General features: G+C 42.5%; 1 protein-coding gene across 8 annotated transcripts in view; it reads left to right on the forward strand.

Annotated features, from left to right (window-relative positions):
• mad1l1 (mitotic arrest deficient 1 like 1) overlaps positions 1 to 26,832 on the forward strand; it is a 1,066,498-nt gene that overhangs the window by 892,759 nt on the left and 146,907 nt on the right. For 4 of the 8 annotated variants that reach the window (XM_069928300.1, XM_069928303.1, XM_069928302.1 and 1 more), the window contains one exon: positions 9,340 to 9,471. The exons of the other annotated variants lie outside the window; for them this stretch is intronic. In XM_069928300.1, coding sequence (XP_069784401.1) covers positions 9,340 to 9,371 — 32 coding nt within the window. In that variant the 3' untranslated portion in view covers positions 9,372 to 9,471. Of the gene's footprint in view, positions 1 to 9,339; positions 9,472 to 26,832 lie in introns of those variants that run through there. 8 annotated transcript variants of the gene reach the window in all.

Here is a 26,832-nt window from a genome sequence, read left to right on the forward strand (position 1 = left end):
GGCTAGATGGAAGGCAGTGGCATTTTCCGTAGAGCAGTTTGGTCTGTATTCAAAATGCAGGGGGGTCTAGTGATGGGGGCAGCAGGAGCTTGACGAGCCTCTCGAAGTACTTCATGACGATGGGTGTGAGTGCAACAAGGAGATGGTTATTAGGCAGCTCACAGACAACTTCTTTGGGACCGGAACAATGGTGGTGGCTTTAAAAGACACTGGGACCATGGCACTTCTCAGGGAGATGTTAAAGATGTCGGTGAGAACATCCACTAGCTGAGCCGCACATCCCCTGAGCACTCCGCCGGGAATGTTATCCCGCTTTCTGCGGGTTGGTCTTGCTTAGCTCTCTCTTCGCTTCAGCCACTACAAGACACAGCAACTGGTCATTTGGACACACAAAAGGGCCAGTTAAAAAATATTGTAGAGCGTAAGATTTCAATTATTGTGTCAATATAGTTCAGCCAGAATACTTCGACCTGTCTTTGAAAATATTAAAAGTTTGTATTTGTGAAGTGAAGCAGGTTTTGATGAACACTTGGTAAAGGTGCAAAATAAGCAAGATGAAGATGGGAGATTGGTGAAGAACTGGCATGTTTGAGGACTGACACCTTGTAGTATGCTTAATTCCCCCCTGTCCATCTCTCCACTATTCTCTCTCCCTCTTTTGAAGAACCAGAGTTAGAAGATGGAAATGATTTGAAACATTGGTGACAAGAACTGATCAACAATGACGGATGCAATCCACATGGGAGACAGAGCAAAGGCCTTTGAAATGTTGCTGCATTGACTTTGTTACATTTGTCTTGGATGTCTCATGAATTTTATTTTTGGTTAAACTTGAGAAAAGGTATCAACATATTGACATGACTGTCTCAGGTTCAGATTATAAATGAGGAGGAAGAGAGATGAAATCTTACTTTAAAAAGTATATTTGCTGTATATAAATATAAGTAATTTATAATGGATCAGGCATTAGAACAATTGATTAAAGGGTTGTAAGGTAATTCAACCCTTGAACCTCTTCCCCTTTGAACAAGGTCATGTCTGGTCAGCACCTTAACATTACTTGCCCACCTCTGTGCCTTGTGCTTAAATATCCTTATTCGAGACCTGTCTATCAGCTTTGAAAGCTTCAGATAACCAGCATCCTCAGCCTCTCAGGGGAGAAAATTATAAAAGTCCATTCCCTGTAACATGGATAAAGTCCGTCTCAGCATGACGACCAAATAAGCTGCCTTTTATAATGGGATTATGCGCCTTGCTTCTGTATTTTCACACTAGAAGAAATTGTTTCTTTGTATCTGCCCATAAACTGCTTTTATCATTTCAATAATTTGATTAGATCATCACTCAAGGAAATATAGACTGGATTTATGCAGTCTGATCTAAAATGTCACCCTTTTAACTCAAGCTTCATTCTATTGAAAAATGCTTTACCCTGTCCAAGTCTTCAGTGCTCAGAAATTCTGGCCAAGACTTTATACTTCTGATTCATTGCCTCCACTCTCCTGTTCACTGCAGATATTTCAAGTTCAAGTTCATTGCCATCTGATCGTATACATGCATATACAACCTGACGCAACAGTGTATCTCTAGACTATAGTGCACACACAGAGACACACAGTATACCTTACATACAAACCAGCGTTGGTGCCAGAACGAATGTTAGAGGGAGGCACAGTGCCACGCTCAAACTCGCTCAGCAGGGTGAGGGGGGGGGGTATACTGTTACCATCACCCACACCTCCAGTATAGGTGCCGACACCACTGCTTTTATGGCATCAAGCCTTACCAGCTGCTAGTGATGCTTGACGCATGCTAGTGACGCCAAAGGGGGGTGAGGGCGAGTCTAACGGCGAGCAATGGCCATGACCATATGGGGGCACACAAACGACTTATATACTGGGTGATCCAAATAATTTACGGGTTTCTAGGATTGTTCAACAGTCTCATTGCCTGTGGGAAGAAGCTGCTTCCCAGCCTAACAGTCCTGGCTTTTATAGTCCGGTACCTCTTCCTTGAAGGTAGTGTCTCAAAGATACTGTGGGCTGGATGGTAAAAGCTCTCAATGATTCTCCGGACCCTCGCTGAAGATATCGTCGACAGAAGAGAGGGAGACCCCAGTGATATTCTAAGCAGTTTTAATCACCCTTCATGCTGATCTCCGATCTGATGCTTTGCAGCGTCCATACCCCATTATGATGCAGCCAGCTCGGACACTCTCTATGGGCTGAGTAGCCTACTCTACTCCTATGTCCTTATGGTCTACTGTGCTCCTGTAGAACCGGTAAGTAGCCTTGCCAGCCTCAATCTCCTTAGGAAGTGTAAGTGCTGCTGTGCTTTCCTGACTATTGGGAAGGCGTGTGGATCCAGAATAAGTCATCTTTTAAATGGCTGCCATTTGTTCCCACTCTCTCTACTCTGGAATTTTTCACTTTGGAGCATAGAAGGTTGAGAGGAGACTTGATAGAGGTCTATAAGGTTATGAGAGGCATGGATAAGGTGGACAGCCAGCCTCTGTTTCCCAGGGCAGCATCAGTAAACACCAGAGGACTATGTACAAAGTTAAGTTAGGGGAGACATCAGGGATAAGTTTTTTTACACAGAGAATTGTGGGTGCCTGGAATGCCTTGCTGGGTATGGTGGTGGAGACTGAAACATTGGGGGAAATTTAAGAGTCTCTTAGACAGACATATGGATGAAAGAAAAATAGATTATGGGATACGAAGGGTTTAATACTTTCTTTAGAAAGGAATATACGGGTCGGCACAACATTGAGGGCAGAAGGGCCTGTACTGTGCTGTATTGTTCTCTCCTTTGTCTTGTCCATGCTGAGACTGGACTGTTCCCTTTCAAACTCCTCTCTTAAGCCAACTCATCATTGTTGCCAATGAAGTCGACTACAGTTTCCCACAAACTTTGATGATTCTGTCGGAGCTGAACCTGGCAACCCACATGTGAGTTAGAAGTATGAACATTAACAGGCTGACCATGGAGAAATGTGATCAGGTTTCTAGTCAAATGAGATTACACCAGATGAATTTGTTTGCTTTCAGGGTGTATACAAATGGCTTCCCACCCAAATGATTGGGTCTCTTTGCCAAAGTGGAAAATACAGAGTTCTTATCCTGTACGTTCATTGATTACCTGAGAAGGGGGTCTCCGAAATATCAAAAACAAATCAACAAGTATCTAAAAACTGAAACAAAAGTAAAGCTTACCACTGAACCAAGATGGGAATTCAAGAATAAAAGTTCATTCAATTCAGTTTATCAGATGATCTGCTATTGTTAAACTTGTGTGTTTTCATGCAAATAAGTGATATATCCCAAGCACTTTGTACAAGTGCTATCAGACACATTTATCAGATAAAACAAATAGATGTCCAGACAGATGGCCAGATCAGTCTTGAGCACAGCACAGCCCAAGCCTTTCAACCTGTCTCAGTGGTGATCACAATCTTGGCCATGTTTTGCACTGAACTGGTCAGGGTGCTTCACCTTTGTTCCAATCCAATGTCTTGTACTTCAGAAGCACAAACTTGACAATTGAAAAGTGTTTCATTTTCAATAATTTCTTGTCATTTTGGTCTTTAATGATTTGCTTATAAATGTGTGTGCCAAGTGGAAATGAGGCAGAGTGGAATGTGTCACCATTACTGGGCATTGATCTTGGCATTACAGACCGGGTGGATGGATTGGGACACAACTTTTACTTTCCATTTTGTGATCTGGTTTCTGTCAGTAGCCGTAGTCAATGCTTCAGTTGATACTGAGGGATTATTTGTTTTAGGTGAGATTTCAAATGAATGTCTGCTTGCTGAAATATTCATCAAAGGTGTTTTGACATTTGCTGTCGAAAGCAGGACTAACAATGATCCCTCATTTAACGCCACCACAGATTAGACAAGTCATTTATCCAATTCCTATCAAGTGATCGACTGACTAAGATGAGAAGCGAAAGATTGCTCACGATAAAACAAGTGATGAATTCTCACCGTAAATTTTTTTTAAATCAAAATGCTTTTTTAAAAAGCAACTTCTTTGGGATGGTGCTGACCGGTGTAATTAGTAATCTATCAGGGATGTCAGCCATTGCTTTCATCGTGGGTTTTAATTAGCTGTTCCCTGCTCCAGTGTAACACCTGCTACATCGCTGTGCATCTGTATTTCTACCCTGGCATCAATGTTTGATCTTCAAAAGTTTCAATTCCTTTGGTTTAGCAGATGGCAAAACATTGAGAAGACTGCAGGCAACGGGTTCAAATTTAATGAAGCAGGAAATAGTGGATGTCTTCGTGACATAGCTGAGGTGGGTCCATTAGGCCTGGGCCCCTCAAACAGAGAAATGTGCCATTCATAGGAAGATCCAACAAACAAAATAGGCACGATTGTGTAGATGGTTTTAAACAGCTGAAAACTGTGGGGGAAAGGAAAGGCTGCGAAGGTAAAGCTTCCATTATTGTCACGTAGTACCACATTTAGAATGTAACACACTTGAAATTCTTTAACTTTTGACTACCATTAAGGCAGACAGAGTCACCATTTTGTCCAGCGCCCCTCACTGAAGCCGATGGAAAGTATTTCAAAGTTTTGAGCCCCATAAAGGAATGTGCTGGGCTTGAAGTTGCCATGATTACAAAATGGAAGAGAGCAGCAAAATATTATACTGGTGAAGGAACTGGGAAGAGGAAAGATGGAATTAGCAAGCACTCTAAACAAATATTTTTTATTTGTCTTCACTGTAAAATATTCCTCAAAGCAAAACAACAAGAAATAGAAAATAAGGAGAAAGAATGAAGAAAAGAAAGCTCTTAAAACAATTATTAGCCTCTCTGAGTGCTACTAGTCACATGGTTGAGTGGTCGGCAACTAAGCCACGTCTCCCACCAGGCTTGCCTGGTGCGGAGGGTGGCTAGACACCCTGCAGGATGAAAAACGACCTGTCAAGGGGGGGGAATGAACCTTATCATAGGGTCAACAGCCATCTAGCAAACACGTGCCGTAAAGCGCAGAAAGAGCATCCCTTGCATCGAAGCTTGGTCTGGCCATTCACCGCAACAGCAACTCCCCCAGCCGTCTTGGACCTCACCATGCCGCTGGATCCGGGAGGGGATGTCAAGAGGGTGGGTCTGGACCTGTGCAACCCCCCAACTCACCTAAAATCCATTCACTGAGGAGTGGGGTATCCTCATATCAAACCCCACAAACTGACTGAAAGGAACCATCATCATCCTATGGGATGGAGCCAGAAGAGAGGAATAAGTACAAGGTAAACGAATGATAATGAGTTTACTGTCATGTACATTGTACAATATGCATATGCACTGAAATTCTTACTTACTGCAGCTTCGTAAATAAACTACAATAGTACATTAAAAGGAGATGACGAATACAAAAGAAAGACAGGTAGAGTTATTGTGTTCAGTTTAGGAAGGATGTGGAAGCTATGGAGAGGGGGCAGAGGAGATTTATCAGGATGTTGCCTGGATTGGAAAACAAGTCTTATGAGGCAGAGTTGGTAGAACGGGGGCTTAGAATGAGAGAAGACTTGATAGAGGTCTACAAGATTATGAGAGGCAACCAGCACCTGTTTCCAGAATATCAAGCACCAAGAACATGTGTACAAAGTTAAGGGAAGGAAATTTAGGGGCGACATTGGGGATAAGTTTTTTTAAGTTGTGGGTGCCTGGAGTGCGCTGCTGGGGATGGTTGTGGAGGCTGAAACATTAGGGGCACTTAAGATACTCTTAGACAGGCACATGGATGAAAGAAAAATGGGAGGTTATGGGGTAGGGAGGGTTTAGTACATTTTTTAATGAATATATAGGTTGGCACAGCATTGAGGGCCTGCACTGTGCTGCATTGTTTTATGTTCTATATACAGTTACCAGAGGACAAGAAAAAATAGTCCATACAATTGTGCATTCCCTTTTGTGGTATCAGAGCAGTCCCTGATCAGTGTTACATGGGGAGGTTTAAAAGCCTGATAGGTGTTGGAAAGAAACTATTCTTGAACTGAGAGGTGTTGATCTTCAGCCTATTGTAACTGAAATAGAAGGGATGAACCCCACCGAATCTTATGATCTGCATCCTAGATTCTAAAATAACTGGCTGTGGAGGTGAGACACACTGATTGAGAATTGTTTAATTCTTTAGAATTTTTTAAAAAGTCACATGAGAGAAAAGAAAACTGCTCATCTAATTTAGGAGGGAGAAATAAAGTAGGGAATTTCAAACCAGTCAGCCTCTGCTCAAGAAAATGATGGATTTCATGGAGTACTTAAAAAATCATGAGGCAAATTTAGTGAGGCCTTGGTGCTGTGATGCATCCAAATCACAGCCACATACTAAATGCATAAATAGGTCAGCTGTGAAGTGTTGGACATAGCAAAAGATGCGGAGGACCAGCTGAATTGTTCTTGATGGCTTGAGAAGAGTCAGAGCCTGTGCACCATGAGGTCTGCTTCTCTGAGTTGTGCAACATGTTGCTGGGACAAGATCATGGAACTCCCAATCGAAAAGCATCGGGAGAGTCCCATTGCCTGGAGGAATGGAGCAGTTCAAGCACGACTCCCTTATCGTGGAACAGCGGCCTGGGTGCATGGAAATACAATTGTCAGTGCCTTCTTGTAATTAGCCATCTTTTAACAATGCCATGCGCATTGAAATGGTTCATCATGCTTGTCCTATGATGAGGCTATATAACTGATTAAACCGTGAGACGGAGTAGATTGCTTCAATCAGCTAGAGAGCAGGATTAAACAACTGGAGGTTTATTAGGATTGCTTTAAAATGTAGTCCATGCGTGCATTTGTGCGTTTTATCTTGGCCCATCTGTCAACTGGATTTTAGTCACAGATGAAGAATATTTCTTGATCTGGTTGCTTGATTAAATCTGTCTAATTCTGGGAAAATGAGGATATCAACAGCTAGTACTTTTCTGTAGTTGTCACAAAATAATGTTATTTTGCCATGAAAATTATGTGTAAGGGTAACAGAATGAAGCCATTAAAACAAATGTTTGAGATGATGCAGCTTGACCTCTGAGCTCACATTGCCTCCTGATGGCTGTATTGTGTGATTGATTGAGACGTGTGTGGAAAGTATAAACAAAACGCTGATTAAAAGCACAAGGTAACAGCTCTGTGTATTTAATCAACTGTGTTTCACATTTGAATTCAGAACTACATGTAATCAAACACTGGAGCTTCATTACCAGATAGCTACATGAAGACATCTCTAGTATTTGTTTTAGAGTCAACTCATTTTTTTCTTTTTTGTGACCCTTTTTTCACATTGATGCAGTATTTATTTATATTAACTCGAAACAGGCCAATGTTTGTTATATCTGCTTCGGATGTCCTCTCTCTGTTCTTTTATAATGTATGGTGAAATAATTTCTTTTCCAACAAGCAGAAGAGCAATAAAAAGAAGAAAGATTTTATTAAATGTTTGCATTGACTGATAACCTCAGAACATCCCAGGTCATTTTATAACCGATGATGTTGATTTGTAAGGTAGAAACTACTCTAAGCTTGAAAACAATGAGTTTCTCTGGGTGCTCCAGTTCCCTCCCACGTTCTAAAGACGTTAGGGATTAGTAGGTTAATGGGTATATTTGTTTGGCGTGGGCTCATGGGCCAGAAGGGCCTATATTTTAAAAAGAAATTGGGAAGTATTCAGAATTGAAATAAATGGACTTTGTAGTGCAAAGCAGTAAGGTTAAGGGAAGATGTGAGGGAGCAAAGTTAAGGTTCCTTTGTTTGTTGTATTGTGGCCTTTAGGGTAAGGCTGGCGATGCTTCTTCAGCCTGTTGCAGATAGACTGCTTGATACTCCTTCTCAGTGGTGCTCTGGCAATACAACCAGTGTTAAGTTTTGTGCAACCAATGGACAGTTAGTGAAAGTCAGTCTGCTCTGCAAGAAAACACACAACTGAAAATAACAAAACCACTTCAACTTACAGCAGTATGTTTATCCAGCTTCAGTTACACTGGTGGGAGTGAGGAAGTACAAGGAAAAGTTCAGTAACTCTTGCTCTGAACTGAGCTTTCACTCAGATTGCACAGGTTTCAGACATGATTTATATAGTAAACTGGGACCGATGACTACGTTCTGTTTCTGAGTTTCCTGGCTCAAGATGCTCAGTAATTGGCACAAATTATTAATTAATTGGCAGTTCAATATTTTTTGCTTCTGTCAGCTTTTTATTAGATTTTTTTGAGAAATTCTATATTCCTTGTCATAATAGAATATTGTCTATTCCAGAAATAATGTTAAATACTTCCATTGTGTGAGCTATAAACAAGTCTTTTTATGATGTTACATCCTACAGCTAATATTCTTTCCTTATCAACATGAATATACTTTCAACATATGTGAAATATTCAACTCAAAGCATCATCTTCTAGTCAGCCATTTTATTTAAAAAATCCTTACTAAGCTCTTTATTAAAGCTTTAATTCTCTTAATGGGTTTAATTAAGATCTTTTAACCTGCTTTCTATAGCAAGAGCCCCACAATTCTCTATAAGTTTAATATGGATGATTTTTTGTGCCTCCCCAAGGCAGGGATTTCACCTCCAGCTCCGCATCATGAATGTGGTCCGGATATGGGGAAGTTCGAAGTGGAGCTTTTTTGTTGACTCCGACAATGCGAGCATGCCTGTTGCCACTTCCACGTTATAAAAGTGAGGGCAATTGCCCCTGCAAACACCGAGCCGCTGGAGGAACTCAGCAGGTCTGGCAGTATCCATAGGTAGAAATGGTCAGTCAACATTTCGGGTTGGGACCCTTTGCGGACACGAAAGTGGGAAGGGGAGATACAAACTATATCAAGGGATGGAAGGAAGCTGGAGAGGGAATGAGAGTTGATAGGGTACTAGACAGAAGAAGGGAGAGACAGGGGGGAGGAGGTAAGTTAAAAGTAAGAACAAGAGTGGTTAAACAAGTGATGGAATCAGTGGATAAAGGTTAACGGAAATTAGAATAATGTTGGGTTTAAGGCTGTCCAGAAGAGTCATGAAATATGTCCCTCAAGTGAAGTTCTCCCATTGCCCTGCTCCTCACAATTTTAATAGAGTATGGCCATGATTATCATGGATTTTTAAAATTTATTTTCCCAAGAACCGAAGAATATTACAGCACAGAAATAGGCCCCTTCGGCCCTTCTAGTCTGGGCCAAACCATTTTCACTGACCTGCACCAGTCCATAGCCCTTCATACCTCTCCATCCATAAATAAAATGTGTTCTCTTGTACTAATGAAGTGTGTCACTGGACTCTGATCCATTTGTTATTTCTATATTACACATAGTATTTACATTGTTCTCCATCATTATTTTAGGCCTCCATTGGACATCCAGACTAACTTACTGAGCAGGCAACCGCAGGTTGTTGAAGGCAGTCAAAGCAGCACCATTTTGAACCACGGTATATTGTTGCAGTGCTCCAGAAAATAAATCGATGGCATAACTACTGCTAAATGTATTGAAATTGTTAAGACATATTGACCACATTATCTTTCAAAATTCAGAATTTCTTCTCATTCTTGACAGATTGGGTGATCAAATGTCAGTTGCATTTTGCTGTTATAAAAAGCCAGAAGGTAGCTCAAGCTCGACTGTAAATCTGATTTTTAGTCCAATCCTTCAGTCCAATCTAATGTTATGGGTCTTGCTGTTATGGAAACAGTGAAAAGAAAATTGGAAAAGGAGCAACAATGGGTTTACAAAGATTTCAGATTTATTGTCAGAGTGCATACATTTCATCACATACAACCTTGAGATTCCTTTTCCTCTGGGCAAGGCAGAATTCCCAATTATTGCTAGTGGAAAAAAATCCGTAAACAATATACACATGTAAAGAAATAAAGAACTGTTAACAAATGGACTGTGCAAAACAATAAAGTGCACAAGTACGAGGCCTTAAACGAGTCTCTGAGTGAGTTTGTCGTTGAGGAGCCTGATGGTGGAGGGGGAGCAGCTGCTCCTGAACCTTGTGGTGCGAGTCTTGTGGCACTTGCACCTCTTTCCTGATGGCAGCAGTGAGAACAAAGCGTGTGCTGGGTGGTGTGGGTCTTTGATGATTGCTGCTGCTCTCTGATGTCAGCGTTCCCTGTAGATGTTCAAGATGATGAGGAGGGATTTGCCTCTGATGTCCACTACCTTTTGCAGTGCTTTACACTCGGGTTTTGGTGTTCGTGTACCAGACTGTGATGCAGCCGGTCAGCACACTTTCCACCACACATTTGTAGAAATTTGCCAGGGTTTCTAGTGTGATACGAAAACTCTGCAAACTCCTGAAGAAATAGAGGTAATGACGTGCTTTCCATTGGTGTGTTGGGTCTAGGAAAAATTCTCGGAGATAATGACTTCCAAGAACTTAAATTTGCTCACCTTTTCCACCTCTGATCCCCAATGATCACTGGATTGTATAGATCTGGCTATACCCTTCCTGAAGTCAACAATTATCTCCTTAGTTTTGGTGACATTGAGTGGAAGGGTGATGTTGGTGCACCATTCAGCCAAGTTCCAAGTTTTCAATTTCACTCCTATATGCTGACTCATCAGCTTTCTTTATGCAACCTTTAAACAACTTTATACAGCAAGTAAGGTCTCTTACCTGTGCACTTTATTTATTTTCTTTTTGTTCTCTCTGTATTGCAGTCAGCTTGTTTACAGCTCTTTGTTTGTTTACATGTTTACGCTGTGTACAGTTTATTTTTTACACCACCAATTAATGGTAATTCTGCCGCACCCACAGGAAAAAGGAATCTTAAGGTTGTATGTGATGTCATGTATGTACTCTGACAATAAATCTGAAATATCAACCTACTACCGTGGTATAATTGGCAAATTTGTAGACGGTATTATTGTTGTACTGAGCCAGACAGTCGTAGGTGTAAAGTGAGGAGGGCAGGGGTTTAAGAATGCCCAGTACTGATGAAGATTGTGGAGATGTTCTTACCAATCCTCACTGATTGTGGTCTGGAAGTGTGAAAATCCAGGATCCAGTTCCCCAGTGGGGTGTCCAGCCCCAGGTCTTGGAGTTTGCTGATCAGTTTTGAGGGGACGATGGTGTTAAATGCCGAACTGTCATCGATAATGAGCACCCTGATTAATGCATCTTTGGTGTCCAGGTGTTCCAGGCCTTTGGGTAGAGCCAGTGAAATAGTATTCGCTGTAGACCTCTTGTTGCTACAATGACAAACTGAAATGTATGTCACCGCTCAGACAGGACCTGATATCCTAACTAGGAGATTGTGACGCAGACGATACTGAACACATCAGGATGGGTTTTTTTCTATAGAAAAGAAGCAGAACATCAGAACTACGAATGGGTGTAGACCACCACCCCTCAAGGCTCCTCTGCTATTCACCAAAATCTTGGCTGATCTCTTCCACTCTCTTCCTTCCTCTCAATTCACTTCATGTCCAGAAATCTATTGATTTTGATTAGAATGAGCTTAGCGATTCAGCCTTGGCCATCCCCTGCATTGAGATAGGCTCACCACTTTCTGTGAAGGGGTCTCTCCTCATCTTTGTCCCAGCCTTATTCCTCATTCAGATTCTACAGCCTCTGGCTTCGACTCCTAATTGACGGGAAGTCTTCTCCTTGCATCCGGCCTTTCCGGTCAGGCGAGAATTTTGAGTATTTCAGTAAGAGCAGTCATTCTTCTGAACTGCAGGGAACATGATTAAAAAGCCACCACCTCAGGAACACAGCGCCCCCCCCCCACCCCCCACCCTCCCCAGTGTACTTGAAGAGAGCGGAATATACACATGAGAAAGAAAGGAGTTAGAACAATACTCAAAGGATGTAGGGATTTGAGTGGCAAGGAGCATTTTACCAAGTAGCCAGATCTTATACTGTGGAACCTATCAAATAAATCCCTTCCAATGCCTTTCTTTGCAGTGGGTTGCGCCCCTTCTCCCTCTTGTGGAACAACAGCTTGAGAAAACTTCCACTCTATTTACTTGGACCTATGTCTTTTCAAACTACAGGAAAACATGGGGTTAAAAAATGCTCTACATTTGAGGCTCCGGTGTGGGCTGTGTTCCACTGGAGCACAACGTGATTCAGTTCACCAGTCTTAACGTGATTCTTTTGCCTGGTAGTTGTGATCTCCAAGAAAGGCTTTATGACTGGAACATAAATGATCTTAAATTTATGAAATTGAACATTCACTCAATGCCTGAAACGAACATGAGGCCTGTGAAGTAACACAGAAAAACCCTTTCATAAAGGGAAAAGATAGATATCAATACTTAAGGTGTGTGCTCTGTATTCTTCATTTCACCACTGCTTGTGAGACTTAGCTGTGTGCAAATTGATGGAACTCCAGAGTCACTGCACTTCATATTGTTACATAACAAAGGTTCCTGAAAGTAATGAATGCACTCGAATATTTTTGAATGATATATTGAGTGAACCTGCACTCAGTAATGGGAAGGTGTTCAGGGTCAAAAGAAAGAAAGTCCTTCAATTTGAACCCCAATGGTACTTCGACATGGATGGTGGTCTCTGATTTTTTTTTCAAAGCATCTTATGGGATTCTTCAAGAATAAAGCCACCATTCAGGGATGCTTTTTGGGAGTTGTAATAAGATACTAACTGGGTGCAATGTTGATTCTTACTGGAGCAGCTTTATTCTTCAATCATTTCAAATGTTGCCATAAAAATCAAAGAGACTGCCTGACCCCAACCATGCCCCAAGTACCTGGTCTCAAAAGCCCCTTTTGCAGTTAATTGGCTGTTCAGAGTCCTGGGATAAGAATCCCTTGGTGCTGTTTCTACTGGGCCACTCTTAACTGGGACACTACTCATCCCCTGTGTTGTACCTTCAACTGAAAACAGGTGACTTTCTGCTGTCCCTTTTCCACAGGTTTTATCAGCAAACACCGACGTCAGTTAGCATCAGGGATATGAGTAGGGGTCGAGGTGGTTAATCCTCGCCGGGAAATTACATAATTTGATGCCGGCATGGTGACAGTTTGTTTTTCCATTGGTCCCTGTCCCAGTTAATTCCTGGGAAAAGGTGCCAGTGGAAAAGGGGCTATTGTGAGGAACTTTATTTCATCTGACCCATCTCCTTGAACATCTTCCTATTAACGAGTTCAGGTTCACACAAATATCAACCAAGAAACAATTTCTAAGTGGACATTATTGTCAAAAATCTTTGTGATGTAATCACAGGACTCACTTGTCAAAAACCTGTTGATCCTTGCCAGTAAATTAAAGAGGAAGATTAGATACGTGGAGGATATGTGATACCTTCTGTGAATTTCAAAGCATTAACTCAATCAATACATTCCAATGACATCCCACACGGCAAGGGCAAAACACAGCAAGTCTGCATTTGTTGTTTCAATATTGAGAATAGATTAGTATTTTAAATTCACAGCAAGGTATCTGTTACTGTTTACAATTCATGTAGGTTGAGATTTTTCTTGACTTTTAACAACTTGTGTGTGTTGCCATAGTTTAACTTCTCTGAGAATTTGATATGCTGCTCAGTGAAGCAGACTGCGGTCGATGCCTTTCCTCTTTGCCCTGGCCATATTCTGAAAAGTCTTGTGCCCGATACTAAATTTTGAAAAGATCTTGTCACTGGTCTCTGCCACAGTCTGATTACCCGGTCGCTGATTCCATTCCTCTTCTTGGCAATTGAAAATGAACCAGATTGTTTGCAGCATTGCTTCCATAGTTTACCCTGATCTGGTGTTTCCAATTGCATATCAACAGCTTCAGTTCAGTCACATTCCTCCCTCCATAATTACTGTCAGATTCCATCGTTGTTTCCTGCTGAAATCCTTGTCCAGGACTTTTCTTAACATCACTTCTCTCCTACCCTCTGCAAATATGAGATCTGCCCAAGTTCTGCCCTTGTCTTTAAACAAATCAAATCCCATTTACCTCTTGCCCTTCAGCTTGCCGATCTGCTTCAGCAGTCCTCCAGTTTTAAAATTCTCATCCCTGCTTTTAGATCCTTCTCTTGCTTCTCGATATCTTTGCAATCTCTTCCAACCTCTAAACTAATCTGCGCTCCTCCAAGAGAGAAACTCAAAAACTGAAGATGCCAAAATCTTCCAGCTGGAGAGACCCAGTGGTTCAAGTAGCCCCTGTGGGTAGTATCTCTTTGACCGAGCTTTTGGGCAAAGACCCCATCATGTGGAGCACCATCAGCTTTTATTTGTCAAGTATTATTCCAATGCTCCTTGGGATGATCTGCTCTATTAAATCCTGATTAATAACCTAAAGTCACTTCCCCCAGTTACACGAAGGTTAAGGGAATGAAGGGTCTGTAATCCCTCTAAGATGGCAAACCTTTGAATGGCTGACTTTGATCACCTATTCCCCATGCTCTTCTATGCTGTCAATCAACAGAAATTTCTCTGTTGATATTTATTGACTCCGAGCTGCCACTGCCTTTGGATGGAGAGCGATCCAAATACCACCACTCGTGCAAAAAAATTGCTTTCTGATTTCACTCCACAATAGCTCAGTTATATTTATGGATTTCATGTCATTCAAAATCCTGGCAAAATAACAAGCTGACGAAGGATCTTCAACTTGAAATATTAACTCTACGGCTCTCTCCACAGATACTGACTGAGTACTGAGTATTTCTGCCTTTATTTCAGATATGCAGATTCTGCAGAGTTTTGCTTCTGATCTAGTTGACTATATCTAAAGCTCTGAGATAAGCAATGCATGATTTACAATTCTTAATTTCTGAAATTAATTACATTTTTTTTTGTATATACCTTGCAGAAGTGTTAGGTACACAGTTTTATAATTAAAGTGAATGATAGAGACCAATATTTCTAGAGTCAATAATACATGATAATCTAAATGGAATAAATCACCAATATAAAAAGCATTTTCTCTTCCCATTTAAGGGGAGGGGATCACGAGAAGTAATCTATTTTAATTCTAATGGATGTGAGGGCGAGGTGTTCATAATGTTTGACATTTCTCAGGCTGAAGAGAGCAGGAAGGGAATATACGCCAGACTGGTTGGAAACAATTAAGTGACGTCGAGCTTGGATTTTAATAGAGTGGGAGGAACGATAGAGGAGGTAAAGATTTCTGCAGTTCTAGATTCCTGCAAAAATCTAAGTGAGAGGGAGATGATATATTATGGTCCCTAATCTCAAGCATTGTGGACAGAAGAAGGAAGACTAGTTATCAATTTCCTATTTAGGGGGAAAGTTGGGGGCATATTGGATGTTGTAAAGATTCTTAGTTTCTTGTTCCATTGCTGACAGTGTTGGGGTCTTTTGGAGATTACTTGTCATATTCTTCCTCTGTGATCTCCACAGTGTTCAAGTTGGTCAATACCACCTGTAAACTAGGATTGTATTGTCTATAAATCAGGAGGCTTTTATTAAAGGCTTCATGTTGTGATAGAAATTAATTCCACTAGTGAGGAAGCCTGGTCCAAAGACTGGAACTAGCCCTTTCAGGAATGAAGTTTGGAATCAGTGCACAGATGCTAGCAATTCAATTTTCTTTCTGAAAAATGATCTCAGCTGTCAACATTATTACCTGATTTGAATTTTTTTGTACATTTAAATTTTTAATTAAATTTAAATTTTGAATACAAATTAAATTTAGCCATACAGCACGGTAGCAGGCCCTTCCAGCACACAAGCCCATGGCGTCTAATTACACCCAATTAACCTACAACCTCCATACGTTTTGAACGGTGGGAGGAAAACGGAGACCCCGAAAGAAACCCATGGAGTCAAGGGGAGAACGTACAAACTCCTTACAGACAGCACCGGTTGCTGGCACTGTAACAGTGTGATGCTCACTACTACATTGACCATGCTGTATTTGATAGACGTATGTACTCCAAGCGAGGTGGAAGTAGGGAACAGGTTATAAAATCACAGGACAGTTACAGATTAAAATGCCCTATTTAAGTTTCCATAATGTCCAAGTAAAAGGCCCTTTTCCCTCACTTGCAATCCTGTCATTGGCCGCTTCCTCTAAGCCGCACAACCTTGGGTGCAAGCTACTTTCTTGGGGCTATAGCCTGGTGGAACCACACAATGCCAGTCTTCTTCAACAGCCTCCTGCAATTGGAATTATCTTTATTGTTGGAGAGGATCAGATTATATTTGTGAACATGTTTAAAATGATTCTTGTCTATATCACACAAAATAAATTTGTCGCAAGTGACTCAAATTTTGAAATCTTCTGAATTTTATTTGTCATCAAAAAATAAATGTAATCAGTTCTGTCTCACGTACTCCATAAATATTGTAACACTGTAGGCATTGCTGGAAGCAGCAAAGGTTCTGATATTTTTCTTCTATTAAGTAAGGACTAGGTGATTTAATTTAGAGTGGGACGATGATTCGTGGAGAGTACATCTGGAAACAGCTCATTTGTCTGAACTAGCGTTTGTTGGAGGGACTCAATAAGCCAAGTAGCTTCCATGAAAACAGTGTTCTTCCTATATCTTCAGCCTCAAACTCTACTCTGTTGAAGCTCTGTGGACTCTCAAGCACCTCAGTGTTTGACGAGGCACTCTATAACTCCTACAGGGTCAAGTATAGCAATCTCCGATCATAACAATTTCTTACTATCTCCTCTTGTACCAAGTGCTGACAGGGACTTTGTTCATAACCTCTGTAGAGCTGTTTTTAAGTCCCACTGCACTAACTTCTTCTTCCACCCTGCCCCAAACATTCTGTTTTGCACTATTGTCCTTTCTATTGCTAAAACCCCCGTTGGTTTTCCACCAGGTTACAGACCTTTCCCTTTTTCCCCCTTTCCTCACCTCTCCCTTTTCCTTGCCTCTGCACTAAATTAAAACCTAACAGGGTTAATGCTCAAGGAATTAAAGAAGAAAGTCTGCAGATGCTGGAGTCAACTGCAGTGCACAAACGAGGAACTCAGCAAGTCTCGCAGAATCCGTGGGAAGTAAAGGGTAAGCAACGTTTTGGGCCTGAATCCTTTGTCAGGTATAAGCAAAAACAGGTCGATAAAAGAAGTGGGAGGAGGAGGTGAAGCGGGTGGGCTGCACAGTTGGGGTAGTGGTTTAGCGCAACGCCTTTACCTCGCCAGCGATCAGGACCAGGGTTCGAATCCCATGCTGTTTGTAAGGAGTTGGTCCATTCTCCCCCGTGTCTACATGGGTTTTCCCCAGGGGGCTCTGGTTTACTCCCACCGTTCGAAATGCACTGGGATCTAGGTTAATTGGGTGTAAATTGAGCGGCACAGACTTGTGGGCCGAAATGGCCTGTTTCCATGCTGTATGTCTAATTTTTTTTTTAAAAAGGGGGAGGAGCACAGTCAAAGGTGGATACGGGGAGGGGGTGGAGGTAGAAGAGAAGAAAGCTGAGAAGTAATGAGGAGAGAGGCTCAAGTGTAGCTTTGAGCTCTGACTAAACATCGGCAAATACCAACCATACCTTGCCACCTGGCCATCTGACCCCTTCAGATTTCCCTCCCCACGACATATGTCCTTGTAGACCTCCCTCCTTTGTAGTTGAGTAGAAATGAAGTTGCTCAGAGATGAGTGGCTTCTTTGTTCTCAGTGCCTTGGAGAGGGGAAGTCAAGCAGACGTTACCGGTCCCTAGATTAACGGACAAGTCTCTTGTCTTTGCATGTAAGTTATTGAGAGGGAAACCAGCAACACGAGTACAGATGCATATATTCCAACTGGCTGTATCTGTCCCAGAGCAGAGGATATTTTGCATAGTCTTTCCTCCCTTGGCCAACCCCATAGACCTGATCTCGTGAGTGTGTGATTAATTTCTTCTTGTAATGGGCTTAGGTGAGCTGGGATAGTTTGGAATGTCAACTGCTATTCAACAATGGCAGGAAATGAAATCCAGTCACACTCTATTTCATATTCGTTATCTGCTGCTTTTTTAGTTCCAGATTTGCTTTATGATAGATTAAAGCATCCACAACAGACCTTTCTTAGATATAATTCAGCTCTCCCACCACTGCGTGGTATTCAGAAAGAATGGTCAGTTACAACGGGAGCTGGACTTGAAAGATTGTGTGTAGACCAAGAGAGCAGCATCAAAATGCCAGCTGGCATTTGATCTATATCATGTTGCAGCATTTAAAATTTTCCTCGGCACACCAAATTTCAGGCCGCATTGATTTTTGATGTCACAAAATTTGCCCTTTGTCTCATATCGACACTGACATGTATAGTGGTTTTCAAATGCGAAGTAGTGGTGGCAATGTGATGAATCCAGTGGCAGCAGGCATCTCTGCAATGAAAAATCAAGGTAGCGTTTCAGGTTAGAGACCCATCGTCAGAACTGGGAAGGTGAGGAAACCAGATGGTTTTTAGACTCAGAGAGAGTTGGGGAGGGACAAGATGGGGCTTTGTAAAATAGTGACTTACCATGACGATCATAGCCTCATCCTATGTCTGGTTGACAGGCTAATGAGAGTAGTTAAAGTGGTACCACGGGTAGATAGGGTTGTAAAGAAAGCTTTTGGGGCATTAATCTTTATAAATAGTGAGTGCAGCAGATGAGATTCGAAGTGCTCCTGAAGCTTTGCCTCACCTGCAAGGACAATGGTGAGGGAGGATGGGAAAGAGCTAGCGTGGTATCTCCTTGCAGTTGCATAAGATAGTGCCAAGGATTGGTGATGGGTGGTTGGGGAGTTGGAAATCATGGATGGGGAGGTCTTTATGGCCAGTGGGAAACGGGCATGGAGGAGATGTAGTTAGTGGTGGGACCTCATTACAGTTGGCAGAGGGTACGAAGGATGATATGCTGGATACACAGGGTAGTGGGGTGGTAGGTGAGGACTCTGGGTTCTCTTCTATGGAAGGAGGAGCATTGAGTACAGAAGTCTGATAAGTGTAGGAAATGGAAGTGAGGGTTTAATCGACTTCAGGGGAGGAAAAGCCGTGTTCCCTGAGAAAGGGACTCATTTCACATGTCCTGCAGTAAAAGTCCTCATCTTGACTGCAGATGCGGTGAACATGGAAAAACTGGGAGAATGGGTTGGCATCTTTATAGGGAACAGGCAGAGAAGGTGTGTCATCTCGGCAGCTGTAGAAGTCAATGGGCTTATAGTGAAAGTATAATGTGGATAGTTAGTCTCTTGAGTTGGAGACAAAAGAGAAAGATGGGTCAGAAATGGTCCCAGTGAATTTGAGAGTTGGTAGAAGTTAGTGGCAAAGGTGGTGAAACTAACATGTGGTGTAAGGGTTGCAGGAAGTAGCCCCAATGTAGTCATCGATGGAACAGAGGAAGAGTTTGGGAGGGTACAAAAAACAGTGGGAGCTGCAGTTGGCAGTAGCAGTTAGTGCAACACCATTACAGCGCAAGCAATTGGAATTGGGGTTCGAATCTTGTGCTGTTTGGAAGAAGTTTGTACATTCCCCTTGTGTTTGCGTAGGTTTCCGCCCCCCCCATCCTTCAAAACGTACTATGGGTGCAAATGGGTGGCACGGACTCATGGGCTGAAATGGCCTGTTAATGTCTAAATAATTTTTTTTTTAATGGACTGTTCCACGAAGCCAACAAAGAGACAGGTGTAACTGGGGCCATGCGAATGCCCACAACTCTACCTCTAATTTGGATGAAGTAAGAAGAGTCAAAAGAGAAGTGTTCAGGGTAGGAACAAGTTCTACCGTGGATGAGAGTGTTGATGGGCGTAAACTGGTTGGATCTTCATTGCAGAAAGAAGCAGGGAGCATTGAGGCCTTCATGATGGAAGTGGAGGTGTTTAAAGACTGAACAATCATGGTGAAGGTGGAGGGCCAGGGAATCAGGAGATTATCAAAATAGCAGAGGGCATGTGAGGTCCTCAAGATGAGATGTTGGTGGGAAGGGACAGAAGGGATAGAGGCAAGATATGAGGAAAAGACATTGAGTGTGATAAGAACACACAGAACCAATTGGCCTACCAGGATAGTCCTGTTTGTGGATTTTGCGTGAGAGATAGAAAGGGGAAGTGCAGCATTTTGGGGGCTGAAGAGGGCAGATCTCATAATGTTCCAGTGTGGGTGATAGGCCTGATCTCCTAAGGTCCAGGGGTAGGTTGTATTCCCTTTCTCATCGCCCCACCCCCCCCAGCCTCCCCAGTTGTTGCTCCGGATTCCAGGATCTGCAGTCTTGTGTGTCTCCAATTATCACAGACATCCGTAAGAAAGGATGGAATCGTGCTGGGTAGAAAAAATTTGGTGGGACAAGACATGTTTGTGGATCTTGTTGGGGGGTGGAGGGAAGCGAGGTCTGTGTGGGGTTGGGAGGCTATGAGGCTGGAGGCTGTGGTGAAGAAATGTCGTGGGATCATGGTTCAGAGGGAGGTTTGAGATCTAACATTTGGTGACTATGAAGCAAAGGATTTAGCTGCTTTGCCAATTCATAATTTTACACTCTTAAATCTGAAATTCTACACCTGTCAGCCATTCCGCATGATTCTGCTCAATGTGGATCATTCAAAAAATGAATGAGTTGAGGTCTGTAAGGGCTGCAATTGATATTTGCTGAGGAAACCTGCAGATCTCACCATCTGTGAATTTATCTCAACCTTCCAATTTAGTTTTGCTCTTTTATATTAGACTGCAGACTATACATTATCATATTGCACATGGATGCTACAATTCTAAAAACCTTGGGTAGCTTGAGAATGTTCATCAGTAGGAATGTTCTGTCTCTCTGCAGCAGCCATCAGCCAATAGATGGTTGAAGTTGACAGTTTTAACCTTTAACTGATGGGATTGTCTAAAATGGTGAATCTTTTGAATGTGTTTGCTTAATGGATAATCGCAACTGTCTCTTGGACTTGATAGCACAAATAAATGGGAACACCTCTCATTGACCACTCATAATAAATTGATACTGATGATTTATGAACAGCTTCCACAGAAATCGTTGTTGGTTTCTCAACAGTAATCCTTTCCTCAACCAATTTTGACAAGATGGATTTTCTCCATGTGACCAACCATGACTTTGTCACTGAATATTCTTTGGCACTTTCAATTACTTATTTAAACTTTTTATTTTCCGATTCACATTGACCTTGTGTATTTTAATTGTAATATTTACCCCGTTTGGGTGTTCTGAAGGAATGATTCAGCATCATTCAGTATGGAAACTGGTCCTTTGGCCCAACGTGTCCTTACCAACCACAGGTATCTTCCTGAGCTCATCCTGTTTGGCCAGATCCCTCTAAACCTGTCCCATACATGCACTTGTTCAAACGTCTTGCAAGTACCGTAACCGTACTGCCAATTCCGCCGATCCCCGGAAACTCTGTTGAAGCTGCCTCTCATGTCACTCTCGCCTGAAATGTTCTAGGTTCCTACATTCCAGGAAAAAGACTGTGATGACAAGTTCAAGATTATTTTCAACTGACTCTGCCAGAGCATGGGGCACACACAGACTCAGCAGATCACATAGCATCTAGAGGTAACTGTCATTTTGAACCTGGGCCCCAATACCTGATGAAGGGCCCAGGCTCATAACATTGATTACCCTTTCCTTCTTCTGGATGCTGTGTGAGTTCCACCAGCATCAAAACATTCTGATTCCAGCAGATTGTTCTGGAAACATTTCCTCGTTTCATTCTTAACAGACTGTCTGTTACAAGATACCATTCCTCAATCTCACAGCCCACGGGAAGAAACTATTTCCCAGCCTGGTGGTCCCTATTTTGTTGCTTCTCTGCTTTCTTCCCGATGGTAGTGGGCCAAAGATCCTGCGTGATGGATGGTAGGGATCCTCAATAACGATTTGAGCCCTGCCAATGTCGCCCATAATTTCATAAACATCCATGTCCTCCTCCCCCAGTTCCCACAGCCCCACCCCATCTAATCTCTCCCCATAACTCCAGTCCTCCAGTCCCAGCAACATCTTCTCGAACCTTTCATGCATCCTGTCCAGCTCAACCACTCCTGCCCGTAGGACTGTGTTCTCTCCCCTTGCCTCTCTCCACCCCCCCCCACCACTATTTTGTTCGGACACCTGTCTACATTTTGCTCATACCTTGATGAAGGCTAAATCTCAAAAAGTTGGTTATGTATCTTTATCTTTGATATATAAAGTCCATAGAATTGGGTTTTTACTTTAACTGCACCCCTCCCCTTTTGAAAGATGAGCCACACAGCACAGATTGTTCCAGGTGCAGTCTCACTAGAGTCTTGTACCGCTATCACTCTTGTACTCAGTGTTCCAAATGATGGATGAAGGCCTGCCGATGAATTTATTGTCATACACATTGTGCAATATACATACCGTATATTTTGGCATACAAGTCAAGTCGTAAAACCCTCAGAAAATCACTCCAAAAATGAGTGTCTACTTTACGCCGGAAATACTTTTGAGACCTTAAGTTCAGCTCAAAATCCAATGCACACTGATCCAGCGTATAAGTTGACCCAGAAGCATCCATTCAACATATTAGTTGACCTTGGAAGCATCTTCCCCATGCTGGAGCCTCCGTTCCCCGACACCTCCCCACTGCTGGGTGCCGCCTTAACCCACCCAGACGTTCTATAATTATAGGGCTCACGGTCCCCTCTCCTACCCAGGAGCCTGAGGTTGCTGCTCTTACCCAGTAAGACGAGATTGCCGCTCCTGCCAGGAGAACAAGGTCTCTGCTCCTGCTCGGGAGAATGAGGTCGTCGCTTCTTCTACGTGGCAGAAGCGGTCACCTTGTTCTCCCGGCGGGAACGAGGTTGCTGCTCCTGCTCCAGAGAACAAGGTCACCGGTCTTGCCATGTAGGTCCGAGGTTCCCGTCCCCGCCAGGAGAACGATGTCGCCAAGGTTTTTTTTACTTGCTTAATTTACAGATTTGTTACTTGGCATTGATGTGTTGTAAAAAAAAATTTGGGATGTTGCTAGGAGACCCAGACAGTCTGAAAATAGGGGTTGACTTATATGCCAAATATACCATAAAACCATTAAAATGAGGCTAAAGAAAGAAGGTTTGACCTATCTGCCAGTCAACTTATTCACCAAAATATACGGTATGCACTGAAATTCTTATTTGCTGCAATCGAACAGGTACTTGGAAAGAAAAGCTAATTGAATTAAGAGGGAGAATAAATACATAAGAAAAATAATAAATATTCATCATAACTCTTATGGGAAAAAGTGACTTGCAGAGTAATCCAGATTAATGCAACGAGGGGAGTTTCAGGAGCCTGATTGCTGTTGGAAAAAATTGTTCTTGAACCTAGAGGAGTTTGTCTTTAGGCTTCTGTACCTTCTGCCCAAAGTATCTGAGTATCACCGTGTCCATCTGTATCCCACTTTTAGTCAAAGGGGAGTGAAGGCACAATAAATGGTGATGTTAGCAGCACCAACCACAACCCAACAAGGAAAAGAAGAAGCTTTGTTTTGCCCGCTATCCAGGCAAATCAATACATTTTGCAAGAAGTGCAAAATGACAAATAAATGGACAAAGAAATAAGACACAGTGTTGGGGTTAATGTTACAGTGGTCAAATAGAGCACGATACAGGTGCTCCCCGACTTACGATTTTTCAAAGTTACAGTAGTTCGAATCTGTACTTTCAATTTTGAATTCCAATCTGTTCCCGCGCTTGCGATATGAGGTGCGCTACTCTTTTGCGGTGCTGGGCGATGGCAGTATTGTACGGCATACTCTCTCGCGATGCTGGGTGATGGCAGGGTATCGGACGGCATATTCTCTCGCGATGCTGACTCCACCATGCTCGCAGTCTCTGTAGCAATCACGTGAATGAGTGCACTGTAAACAACCCCATCATGCCTACTAAACGCCCATGTGTCTCTCCTGTTTCTGGTGACGCAGTGTGTTCTACGAGCATCATCAGAAGAGAGTGAAAGAGATGACCCTGTCACTTTAGCATCCCCACCATCCAGCGATTAACTTTAGTTCAATGCTTCAAACATTCTTCATACCCAGTGTGCTTTCAGCTGTGTATGTTAATGTTTTTTTTCAGTATGGAATAAAAGTATTCAAAATTTAATTATAAAGAATGGTTTCTCGACTTACAGTTTTTTTTACTTTTAATGGGCTTGCCGGGATGTAACCCCATCGTAAGTTGAGGAGCACCTGTATGGTGAAAAGTACAAAAACATACAGAGAGAATGCAATTGTAAAAACAGAATAAGGCTAGTCATCTTTTCCCAATGGGGGACCCGTTCAAGAGTTTGTTAGCGGCAGGAAAAAAAACTGCCCTTGTATCTGGAGGCTTGTGCTCTCAACTCATGTATCTTCTACCTGACAGAAGGGGAGGTGGGTGGAGAAGAAGAGAGTGTTGTTACCAGGGGTGGGGTGTGCCCGTTAATATTTTAGCAGATTTTCCGAGACAGCAGGAGGGGTGGACAGAGTCAATGCTATGAGAAATATTTGTGGTGGCCAGGATTTCTTCTCACTGGCCTGCAGCCTGAACCTGGCTTTCTCATTGATGTCGCACTGCACTGGATCCTGAAGCAGTCTAGTTTGTGCCATTGATTTCAACTTCTTCTTCAGCTATAATAGGATATGATTTTGAGAACTTTAGTTGGAACTTTTGAGCCCCTGCAGAGCTGTCAGCTGAACAGTCACAGGGATTCAGCCTCACATTATCCTCCAGTTCATTCAGTGCACTGAAAGTCACGAACAAAGCATCCATGACAAACTGAGCACTGCATGCACGGCCCTGCTGGTGACATGGAGATAACTTTGAGATAGCATTGCCATCCACAATCGGATATACTTCTGAGGCTTCATCAGATTCATCCTTCCTTCCACTGCATCAGAACAGCCCCCATCCTTCTCATCTCCAATATTTCAGATTTATTCTCAGAGCACATACATACAATCCTGTGATTACCGTTTATTGGTTGTGCAAAAAAAAAGTGCACAATGTACACATATAAACAAACAAATGTATAAACAACAGAGGAGAAAATAAACAAAAAAATGAAGTGCACAAGGGTCTTTAAATGAGTCCCTGATTGAGTTTGTCGTTGAGGAGTCTGATGGTGGAGGGGTAGCAGCTGTTCCTGAACCTGGTGGTGAGAGTCTTGTGGTATCTTTCCTGAGGGCAGCAGTGAGAACAGAGCGTGTGCTGGGTGGTGTGGGTGTTTGATGATTGCTGGTGGTGCTCTCCAATGGCAGCATTCCTTATAGATAGTGGGAAGGAGTGTGCCTGTGATGTCCTGGGCTGTGTCCACTACCTTTTACAGGGCTTTCCACTTGGGGTATTGGTCTGCCCATACCAGGCTGTGATGCAGCCTGTCAGCACCCTTTCCATCATACATTTGGAGAAATTTGCCAGGGTTTCCGATGTCATACCAAATCTCAGCAAGGAAGTAGAGGCGCTAATGTACTTTCTTCAAGATACCTCCGAGATAGTGACTCTCAAGAACTTAAATTTGCTCACCCTCTCCACCTATGATTCCCCCATTGATCACTGGATCGTACACATCCCTTCCTGAAGTCAACAATCAGCTCCTTGGTTTTGGTTACTTTGAGTGCGAGGTTGTGGTTGGTGCACCATTCAGCCAAGTTTTCAATCTTCCTTCTACATGCTGACTCATCCCTCTTATACAGCCCACTACTGTGGTATCGTCAGCGAATTTGTAGATGGTGTTGTTGTATCATGCCACATAGTCATAGGTGTACACTGAGAGCTAAGTACGCAACCCTGTGGTGCTCCAGTACTGATGGAGATTGTGGATGAGATGTTCTCACCTCACCGATTGTGGCCTGAAAGTGAGGAAAGCCATGGTCCAATTATACAGTGTTGAGTCCCAGGTCTTGGGGTTTGCTGATCAGTTCTGATGGGATGATGTTGTTAAACTAATATCATTTTCATTTCAACTGAAGGAGCCTGCACTTTTTCTCTGAATGTTTTCAACCTTAGGAGTTTAATCGTTGATTTTGGAGGTTCCATTTCTTAACTTGGAGGGCTGACACCCTATGTTCTTCCCCCTATATTTACTGCATCCCTTCAATAATTATAAGAATTACTCAGGCAACCAGAATAGCCAGAAGTGCTATTTGTCAGCTAAAGAGGTCAAAGCCTATCCATAGTGTGCTCATCTCTTTTTTTACTGTTCAAATTTGGACCCTCAAGCTCATTGCAGTCTTTTGGCCCTGGGCTAGTTCGAACAAACTTGCAGTTCTGATTCCACTTTAAATCCCTCTGGAATATGCTGGTCTATTCCTGCATATTAACAGCAAGTGCAGCTTCACCTAGGTGACCAGTAATTGACACAAACCCCAGGATGGCTGCCAGTCACTGTCTCTACCAGTTTACTTTATGACCAATTTAACTGGCACTGCATTCCACACCATCAGCTCGAGAAGCCCCAGAGATATTTTAAACATGTGTGGAACTTACAGCAGAGAAAAGGGCTGCGTGGCTCAGATCTCACATCAGAATTTATTCTGCTAGCGTGGCCTCTCTCATTAATCCTCATCCTCATTTGAGCGTTACTGTGCCCTCTTTTCATTTAAGATGTTGTAATTAGTTTCCCTTAGGTCTACATATATTATGGAATTTTACTTAACCTGCCTTGATAATTCAGTACAGGAATGGTTAATATTTGTTCTTGATAAAATGTGCCTTTTAGCTCCATTTGAAATGTGTTTGAATGCTCCAATGCATTTTTATTGGACCTTAACAGTATGCCAGGTGAGTGCTTTCCGCTCTATGTCTATCATCCTTGAAATTAAACGGAAATGTAATCAGTGACTTTAGCAGTGCTATTGCGAACCTCCTCCTCCATGCCCCATTATCAGATTTCATTAAAAAATCAATTAAAAAATACATGCTGAACTGCCTCAGAATACTGTCTTATCTATCCTGTGGTAAAATTGTCATGTTTATTTCTGCTCAAGAGCTTTCAACACCAAATA

The sequence above is a fragment of the Narcine bancroftii genome, chromosome 3 (genome assembly GCF_036971445.1).
Source record: "Narcine bancroftii isolate sNarBan1 chromosome 3, sNarBan1.hap1, whole genome shotgun sequence".
In the NCBI taxonomy this organism is placed as follows: Eukaryota; Metazoa; Chordata; class Chondrichthyes; order Torpediniformes; family Narcinidae; genus Narcine; species Narcine bancroftii.